Source organism: Ciona robusta, chromosome 13 (genome assembly GCF_009617815.1).
Source record: "Ciona robusta chromosome 13, ASM961781v2".
NCBI classification, from domain to species: Eukaryota; Metazoa; Chordata; class Ascidiacea; order Phlebobranchia; family Cionidae; genus Ciona; species Ciona robusta.
Window position 1 is genome coordinate 3,193,513 of NC_143247.1, and position 10,847 is coordinate 3,204,359.

At 36.0% G+C, this 10,847-nt stretch overlaps 1 protein-coding gene across 1 annotated transcript; it reads left to right on the top strand.

Moving 5' to 3' along the window:
• The first annotated feature begins 44 nt into the window (after positions 1-44).
• Positions 45-10,618, top strand: LOC149725851 (uncharacterized). The gene is made up of 16 exons (XM_089891354.1): positions 45-256; positions 984-1,127; positions 1,299-1,441; positions 1,933-2,086; positions 2,326-2,524; positions 2,830-2,963; positions 3,339-3,537; positions 4,075-4,308; positions 4,653-4,862; positions 5,264-5,425; positions 6,066-6,232; positions 6,916-7,054; positions 7,165-7,259; positions 7,402-7,628; positions 8,293-8,475; positions 8,888-10,618. The coding sequence occupies exons 1-16, from the start codon at positions 196-198 to the stop codon at positions 10,061-10,063; spliced, it is 3,627 nt and encodes a 1,208-aa protein (XP_089747480.1). The 5' UTR covers positions 45-195; the 3' UTR covers positions 10,064-10,618.
• The last annotated feature ends 229 nt before the right edge of the window (positions 10,619-10,847 follow it).

Below are 10,847 nucleotides of genomic sequence, written 5' to 3' on the forward strand. Positions count from 1 at the left end.
CGTGAAATCTGCACCGAGCCGAGGAAAACTCGCTTATTATCCAAAGCCTTTATACAGATAGGCGCCTCTGGTATAGGTTAGATAGCCTGAGAAATAAACGCACAGGGCCCGGCAGGGGATTATTGCCGGACATATAGTATAGGAAAACAATACTAAACCGCTTGGTGTTTTGAGTTTGGTTTTAGTTTGAGGAAAATGTTTGTACCGATCAGGATTGTTGTGTTGGCCTGCCTTGCAATGCCAGTGACTTGCTTCGGTAAGTAGATATGTCTGTAGTAAGTCGCCATATGCGACTTCTTGTTGGGTTTAAATGCCTATTGTTCCAAGCGTGGTCAGGAAACGGTTAAGATGTTTTTCACATTAAAACTAGGCATAATATTCTTACGTTGTACGCCTATGATGCAATAGGTTTTAATTTATATGACTCTTCTATTACAATAAAGAGAATATTAATAAACAATAGGGAGGCCCAGTGGTCTATACTAACTTTGGGGTTTAGTATACTCTGCTATTATAATGCACATGGTTTATCCATACGAACATAAACTCGTGTATCTATTTTCCTGGTGTACAGTTGTTGTTTAACTTAATGAATGAAGCAGTAAGAACTACATTTAATCAAGAACAAAACCGAAAAAATGACAAAATGACAGCCTTTATGGAACATCGAGAGAATAGAAGCTATATGTGTTGATATAGTAGGGTGGGGGAAGTTGGGACACATTTGAACTCTATTTTCTCGTCCAATGTGGTAGTAAACAATGAACTTTTAAAGAATTATAAAACTATATGCCCAAGTCTCCCATAGACCGTTGTTAAAAAACACGATCAGAATATTCGGATATTATGCGCCGAAGGTGTCCCATCTTCCCCCATCCTACTATATGCTTGTTTTGTGGCTGATTGGCAATCTGTTTTCTGCTCTGATTTGTTTTCAATGTATTTGGCGATCATTTGGTCAATTTATTTGAATTTAATTACAGCAATCTCATCGGACAGTTGGAGCACGTGGTCATCCTGCAGTGTGACGTGTGGTTCGGGGGTTTCCACTCGCCGTTGGAAATGTTCAGGAATAAACTGCGAGCAAAAAGTCGAAACCAAAGAATGTTTTCCAGAATTTTGCCCAAGTAAGCACCTACAGAACTGATTACCTCATAAGCGGCACGAGGAGTATGACATAGGACACCCGTATTATAATGATGTCGTTTCCCCACCACACGAAAATAAAAAAAAGTTATATTCTTTCGTTTTAGGATACTCGCTTGATTTTAAAAAAAAATGATAATATTTTTTCATAGGCTACCTCTCTTGGCCAAGGATACACTTTGGCGGTACACTTGTAATGGACGCGAACACAATAAATAATAAAAGATGCAACTACCAGAACGAATACTTTTCCAATATAGCGGCCAAAATTAAGGAAAAGTCAATTAGTGTTGTTGTAAGTTTGAATGTTGAAGTCCCCTAAACATTGTTTATTTTATATTTTTATTGTTTTGGCGCAAAATATCGGGGAACTACCTATTTAAATAAACTACATGCTTATTGTTAAAATACATTTTTCTAAAGATTATAAAGTAGTTATTTGTTCGTGTTAGGACCAATTACACCCAATTAACCTAATAAATACACAAATAATGACTATAGGGTATCTTACAAGCAACATTTCTGTATTTTTTCTGTAAAAAACAGTAGTTCTATATCCTTTTAAAGGCAATGCCAATAATTTTTTTTTTTTTCTATACAAAAACAAAAATTTCTGTTATTTTTTCTTTACAAAACAGCGTACTTTAAGCCAACTACAAAAATGTTTCATTGGTTTATTTCTTTTTCAGCATGACAAATACACGCATTACATGTTCCGTATTTTCATTGGTTTATTTCCGTATTTTCATTGGTTTAAAAAGTTTCATTGGTTTATTTCTTTTTCAGCATGACAAATACACACATTACATGTTCCGTATTAATAACTGGAATCCTGATGGCAGTGGACACGTCTATTTCATGAACTCAACAATCAAATCCATTTGTACAGGTCCATCACAATGCTCAACTACTGATACTATTGTTGGATCTGTGTTTAAAGGTAAGAAATATTGACCGTCGCCTACTGTATATGTGCTGAAGGTGTCCTGAGTTGCAATAGTGAATAGTTAGTTAAAAAAAAAACGAAACTATTATTGGTGTTTTTGGCATTATAAACTAAGTTAACTAAACAACTAGAGTCCTAAAACAAGTTCTGGCACAGTAAGAGGCTTGTGTCAAACTATTATTCAAAAACCTTCATTTTCCCATCTCTATTTGACCTTTAATACCCCCATATAGAGATTACTAGAGGCCAGCTTGCCACAATTGATCCAGACTGGCAAGTAACTGTAGAAGTATGGGGGTTAACAGTTCAAATCCCTGGTGTGCTAAAAGGAAGGTTGCGACCAGGATCTGTGCAGCAGGAGGGTGGCCGCGTTATGCATGCTAACAAGAAGATCAAGGGTTATGCTATTGGTGGCCTAGGAAGGTTTAAAACGTGAGTTGGGTCATGAGACATTTGTAAGAAATATCTCCCTTTTTAACCTTTAAAACTGGTTTTACTGCGATTATACATTCATGGTTTGAAAACTGCCGCAAAACAAAAATGTTTGTGTTGATATATTATCATCAAAATTGGTGACTGGGACAAAAAAAAAACACATTTTTAAAACATTTAAATCGTTTGTTTTGTCCAATAATTATTATACAAAAAAAACTGCAAAACATGATTGAATCTTAAAATGCATAATCTTAAGTATTTCTACTCATTGAATGTATTTTTATTTATGTTTGTTTCCCTAGAAAAGTTGAAAATATAACATGGGAAAGTTCACATTACAAGTCTATGTTCAACAATGCTGAGGAACTATCAATGATTTATGTCATTGATCTCTTTAATCAATTCTCATTCTCATGCAGAATGGTGGGGACATTGGGTAAGATGAATGTAAATGAACAAATGTAACCTATTTATCCTCGCCTTGCCAGAAAACAATAGTCGTTATACCACGGGTGTTTTGTTTCAAACAACCACTAATGTATTTAGGCTACATGGCTGTTATGTTTAAGACTGACCAGATGTTGTACCTAGGTTTATGGTGAAACATAATATACAACAAAAGGGCACCGTGAATTTAACGTCTAATTACCAGTTGTGCAACCATTAATGTATTAAGTATACATATACGTCATTATGTTTATGTAAAGTCCGACCAGAATTCTATGTCTTATGTACCCAGGTTTGTATTGCTAATGTGTCACTAAATTTTGGCACCATGTATTTCAAGATCTATAATAATAACATTTCACAGGTTTAACTTCTCCTGATGACCCAAATGAAATAACAGCTGGACGAATGTTGAAGTCAACAATACACGCGATACCAACTCCTTTTTTTGTTAATTATAAGAAGAAGGTAATTACCATGGACTTCAGTGGTTCTTTTCATGGCAAAATGAACGGCCACATAAACTCACAAGGGGTGGATCTTGCTATAAAGATTAACTGCAGGTATTGCTGTTGGCCTCGTAGCTCGTTATAAAAAAACCTGACATTTATTGATGTTTATTGTATATATATCTAATGTCTATTGGCAAAAGTTTATGATATAGAATATGTTTCATGTTAACTAACTAACTCATTATATAATAAATGAGCTTGTTTCTCATCTCATGGTCGGAAAATGACAGTCGTTATAACATAGGTGTTTAGTTTCATACACTTTGTGGCCGCTTAAGAGTTACCATGTATGTTACTTTTTGGGTGGGTACTGTTCTGACAAACATGCTGCATAATATGTTTTTAACATACCTTTGCAATAATGTCAACAACAGGTTCAAGCTCATTTTTACGTTTAGATTGATATATTTAGCACTTATGCCAAATATTACCATATGAAATGAATGAATGAATGAATGTAACTTACTTTATCCTCGCGTGGCCGGAAAACGACAGTCGTTATAACACGGGTTTAACACCTCGTGCCAGCTTACGAGTTGCCATGTGGTTACTTGGTGGGTGATTATTTTATTTTCTAATACTTCACAGATACCCACTCATATACCCCCCTAATGTGTGCCCACACGGTCACCATAAAGTGGGATCAACCACTGTGTATTACATCACGCGCAATGGCAACTTATCTTCCAAATACTTTGGGACAAACATGGATTGGTATTTTAAATACGGTGGAATAGTTGACGTGGATATTTCTCATTTGTCTTTAAGATGGAGAAACTTGATTAAATTTCACGAACTTATTCTGCTGAGAGCTGGCCGGGGGTAAGTATGGCTTTGGTTTAATAAGTAGGGTGGGGAAAGATGGGACGCCTTTTTCGTTCTGCTTTCTCGTCCCATTTGGTAGTAAACAAACAACATTCGAAGAAACATTAAACTGTATTCTCACGATTCCCATGGACGGTTGTTAATTGTTAAAAACACAATCAGGATGATTTGATATTATGTGCTGAAGGTGTCCTGTCTTCCCCCACCCTACTTTATTATAAAGGGGTTGTCTAAATTGTCCCCATACACAAAAACAATACTTACGAAAACTTTTATCTCTATTTGTTTTTTGTTCAACTTTATGCCAACCAGTGTTTTAAAAACTGCCATATATATTACAGGTTTGAAACAATAATTGCAAAGGAATACATGAAAGGGATCACCATTGGTGTTTCAAACCAACTTGCTATGCGATTAAACAATGGCCAGACCAAGAAATATATCGCTTATGCTTCAAGGTTTAATAAACCAATGCCAGGAGTTGAGATGAAGTTTACAAATGTTCCAATGAATGCAACAACTGACTGTAATAGACCTGACACATGTAAATTGTAAGTTAAATTAAATTGTGGTTTGCATTATCTCTTCTACATGTTTTAAACTATAAGTTGTTTATATATTCATGCGTAGATTGTCAAAACTGTGGTTCTGTTGTTTTTAGTTGCTGTTTATGAATTTTCTTACTTATTCACATAAGAACAGAACACTTCTGTTATAACAACTGTCATTTTCCAAGTCATGGAAGATAAAACAAGTTATCTTTATTCATTTACATACACGATAACTCGTAAGCTGCCACAAGGTGTATGAAACAGAACACCTGTGTTATACTGACTGCTATTTCCCCGCCACGACAGTATAAATAAACTTCTCGCGTTGCGTTTGCCGGCCACGCGAGAATAAAGCGTGTATAAACAAGTTTTCTTCCACTTAATCAAAATATATTCCACAGACCACTGTCCCTTCCTGCTGATGTAATCCACACATCTTCCAACACCAGCCTTACCAACTACGAAGGGAAAATGATCTTCAATATTTCTGCATTAAAATCACCAGGCAATCCTCGAGGGTGTGGGTTAGATGGGCAGTTATATATTCTTATGCTGGAGATGTCGTAAGTTTGTAGATGTGTTGAAATGTGCTGAATTTGTTAATGTTATATTATATATATATATATGTAAAATTGTGCTAATCGTTTTATATATGTGCTAAATTCGTTAACATGTGCTCAATTGGCTAAATGTGTTGGACAAAAAATGTTAAATGGTTGCTAAATGTGTTTTAAAGTAGTTTTCTTTTAATTACCTCTCAATTTGTTTAAAATTATACACAATTCAACAATAATCACCCACAAAGTAACATACATAGTAACTCGTAAGCTGCAAGGCGTATGAACATCTGGGTTATAATGAATGTCGTTGCCCTATCATGCGAGAATAAGTCTGTTACATATGAGTAACTTGTAAGCTGGCACGAGGTGTATGAAACAGAACACCCATGTTATAATGACTGTTGTTTTCCAGCCATGCGAGCATAAAGCAAGTTAGATTCATTCAGTTAATTGATACTGCATTGTGGCTTGTGGGTTGAGCAGACACGCTTTTATTTGATACAAAGATAACTGGAACTTAATGTTATGTTTGGTACTTTGCCAGTTTGCCACATACCTTTTAAAAACTATAAAAAAAACTATAGAAAAAGGTTGTATCATGCTGTTGAAAAACAACGTCATGTTGATCTTATATCTTGTACAGGTGCACAATAGGCGGGTATAAATATACTTTTAAGAATGGACAGTTTGGAGGAACACTTCTTCATAGGATGGTTCACCCTTCGGAATTTGTATTGACTCTTGCTCCATTAGTGAGGATTTATAATGAAGTAGAAGTGAAGGAATGTCCAACGTGGCAAGATATTAAAGGTATTGTAATGTGTTGTACACTATATGTAGATTTGTAATGTGTTGTACAGTGTAAGTGGTGTATTAAAACATCTCATGCTCACTGTCGAGTTATAACATGGGTGTCTTCTTATACACCAGACACACATGGTGTATTCATACACCTCAGGCTCACTGTTGAGTTATAACATGGGTGTCTTCTTATACACCAGACACACATGGTTTATTCATACACCTCATGCTCACTGTCGAGTTATAACATGGGTGTCTTCTTATACACCAGACACACATGGTTTATTCATACACCTCATGCTCACTGTCGAGTTATAACATGGGTGTCTTCTTATACACCAGACACACATGGTTTATTCATACACCTCATGCTCACTGTCAAGTTATAACATGGGTGTCTTCTTATACACCAGACACACATGGCGTATTCATACACCTCATGCTCACTGTCGAGTTAGGATACTTTCATGTTTATCCTTTGCGTAGGAAACCAAGGGGTTTAATACACGGGTGTTTCACACAATACATGGTGGCTTCTTAAACGTATTTGTTTTTTAGTTATGTTTAAACCATCCTAACCCACAGTACCGCATGTTTTTTCTACCTAATACTTATAAAACATCTGCGCCTCTAAACATACTTGTACACCTGTGCCTGTTGTCCTATCCCACCTAACCCCATACCTTCCACAGGCATCCTCACCCAGTATTATAACTTATACCCCGTAATGTCAAAGAATGGGATAATCAATCTACATAATTATATGGAAGTGAAACAGAAGTCACAACTTATAAGGATTGCTATGTTTCAAACTGACTTTGAAGACCCAAAGTAAGTATATGAAACGACAATATAGGCTTATATACCTTATATGTAAGCTTGTATTATATATAATTGCCAAATAATGTTGCTTGTTACATAACAAAGCATGATTATGACAGATACATGCCAGCTTCACGTGATTTATCGCTGAGTAAGCAGAAATTAATCTGGAACTGGATGCAATGTGGGATGAAGTATGGGAATGAAACTGAAGGTATGTATAAAGTAGACAAAATGTGGCAGAAATCCGACTCTAACTGCAGTGAATTTCTAGGTCTATTGTATGTGACTACACAGTAAGCGTAATGTTTTTGTCTCTTACAAGAAAAAATTTTACATTTTTTTTTTATTGACAGATAAAGATGTCTGTCACCCCTCTGTTGTCGGTGAGAATATGAAAAAGTTGAAGCTGTATTTACAAAAAGGAGTTAACCTTGAGCTAACCACAATCCCCCCATATTTCACTGCATGGTTAAGTTTACAAACTGAATATGCAAGGAATCTTAAAGTAGCAAGACAAATAAAGTCAATCTACACCGAAGAGATGTTGCATATGTCTATTGCTGCCAATATTCTTAACTCAGTAAGTTAATTTTGAAATAGTAAGCATGAGGTGTATGAATACACCATGTGTGTCTGGTGTATACGAAGACACCCATGTTATAACTTGACAGTGAGCATGAGGTATATGAATACACCATGTATGTCTGGTGTATACGAAGACACCCATGTTATAACTCGACAGTGAGCATGAGGTGTATTAATACACCATGTGTGTCTGGTGTATAAGAAGACACCCATGTTATAACTTGACAATGAGCATGAGGTGTATGAATACACCATGTGTGTCCGGTGTATAAGAAGACACCCTTTTTATAGGTTGACAATGTTTTTAATAACAACAGAACGTATGCATTTATACTCACAATATAACCTTACATAACCTCTCAGTTCTAGGAACAGCTGCTTTTACACTGCCTTTATTATTCGTAGTCACCATATGTGATATACAAGAAGTCACCAATGTTATAATTTAACAGTGAGCATGAGGTGTATAAAGCCACAATGTGTGTCTGGTGTATACGAACGAAGCTTATTTTTAATCTGAATACAAAGTAACATACATGGTAACTCGTAAGCTGGCACGAGGTGTTAAACCCGTGTGATAACGACTGTGGTTTTCCGGCGATGCGAAGATAAAGTAAGTTACATTCATTCATTCGAATACTAAACTACTACCTACACAGATAGGAGGAACAGTGAACCTCACCAACATAGAAGAGATTCCAATCTACCCAACCAAGCTTGGCAGTGGTTCCTTTTTTGAACTTGCACCCGGTTTGCAAGTCACGCTACAGAAGTTCTCCAAGGGCCTAATAAAGGATATTTTCATGGAGATTGAGCTTCCATCACCTGATAGAGACAGAAAGGTGAGGACAAGTTGGCATAAAAATTGTACATGTACTTACTTATACATCAGACACATCACTGAATAAATATAACTTCTTTTTCCTTCTGTGGAAACGACAGTTGCTGTTACACCGACAGTTTCAGTTGATATAAATGCATATTTGTAACCTATTAATTCTTCCTTAGAGAGGCAACAGTCATTATAAATAACACAGGTGTTCTGTTTCCTACACTTTGACCTTGTGCCCGCATTCTAGTTATCATTTACGTAACGTTGTGAACATAATTTAGATTGTTTATATACAACGTAATTTGGTGTTAGGTGAAGAAGCGTTTTTAGTAACTTTTATCTTACAATATTATGCAAAAGGTTGAAAAGAATATCAGAAAGAAGGGAAAAACATTAATTTATGTTTGTTAATATTTTCACAGGACTTTAAACAAATAGTTGGTTTATGGAAGAGACTGCCAGTACAGGGTAGTGGGGGAACTATATCTACTAATATGGATCAACTGTTGCAAGAATTCGAGGAAGAAGTTCTTGATGAAAGTTATGACGACAACCAAGAAACTTTGGGTGCCACTGAAAAGTTACAACTGCAGAGGAAATGGGAAAGAGTAAAAAACCATGCGAGTAAAATGTTAAAGATATCTCCATATGGTATAAACACTATTGGATCTTTGTACACAAAAATAACATTGTTTCTAACTGCTTTGGAGTCGTGCGCTAAAATTGATGGGTTAAACAATATTGGGCCTGGAACTATATTTGTAGGCGATCCAATTAAACAGTTGAATATGTCATATTGGTATAATCCCGCGATGGTCAGTGATTTGAAAACTGTGTCTAAGTTTTGGAGTTCTGAGATATCAAAAGAAGAACTCGTTCTCAACGAAAGACAAACAAGTTTCAAGATCAAGAGAGTTGAGCGAGATTCTTTTCCTCCAGGATCAGATCTTGTCTCTCCTCTTTTCCCCATCACTGATCTTAAGTCTGCCATTCAAGGGGTTGTTGAGATCATTTATCAGGGTGAAGGGGGAAGTCCGTGTTCACCCTTCAAGTCAGCCAAGCCTGGTGGATCTCTGTCACTCCAGACTTCTCATTATGTGAGGTTCATGGAGATTGTACATGGTCGGACGTTGGTTCAAATGAAAAGACCGTCGGTTGACAGTGGGATATCATGCTTGAACCTCACACTTTTGGACTGTCCAAACAAACTCAAAAGTGATGAAGCGTTCTGCTTTGCAGGGGATGAAATAGCATTTTATGAAGATGGTGTATGGCCAATAGTAAGCAACCCCACACCAACCATGTACAAACCAGGGACAGATGCTCACCATTTTAACCATCAGTTTAATATTCAATACACAAGATTACTTTTCTGTTTAGAATCTGCATTTGGTGGAAACCCGTCTAAAATGCGGTCATGCATGAGCTACATGTACGACCTGATAATCACGGGCAAACGGTTGGTCAGATCACCAGTGGGTGTCACTAAAGATACATTTATTACGCAACCAACTTGCTCAAACTGCCACGCTTCTCCTACTTGGGATTTTATTCGTGACAAGTCAGAACGAAGTGGATTCCCTTTGATTATAGGATGATATAATGTAATTGTATTTATTATATAGGTACATTATCAAAGAACCTGTCTTGATATATAGGTTCAAACCGTTCAATACCTGAAACACCTATCTACTAAAGTTAAGTTTAGCACATCATTCTGTATGTAGATTGTTGCATACGTTGTTATTGTGTTAAATTTCTTCCTATTAGTGCACCAATACCATAGATTTTATGACATGGCTATTATTTTTAAACTTTACTAAACTTTTGCCAAAACTTGTATAAACTAAAATGTTTCGCAGCCTACTTCATTTGTTGTCTGGTGTCATTTTAGCATTGTATATTTGTTTTTTTTATTGATATACCCCAACTTTCTGCCCAAACCACATAAAAACCAAAACCCACATTGCCAAGACTACCCTTGTTATTACTTTTAAATGAGAAAAAATGTTGGGAAATGAAAACACAAAAGTAAAAAGCAAAACTTAAAAGCTCCTGCTTTGAACTAAAGTACTTTTGTTAAATGTTTTCTCAACTTAACTGTGCAATAGAAATCAGCAAAGACTAAAGTGCAATACAGCTTGTACATTTTGGTGTTGTGTATTGTGGTGTTATATAGTACTGTGGAAAGACGGGACACTTTTAGTACATAATATCCAAATATACTGATCGTGTTTTAAACAATTAACAACTGTCAATGGGAGTCGTGATAATCTGGTTTTGTTTTTTTATCAAATTCTTTTTGTTTATTACCAAATGGGACAAGAAAGGAGAATAAATAGGTGTTCCTTCTTCCCCCACCCTACTATGTATTCAATAACT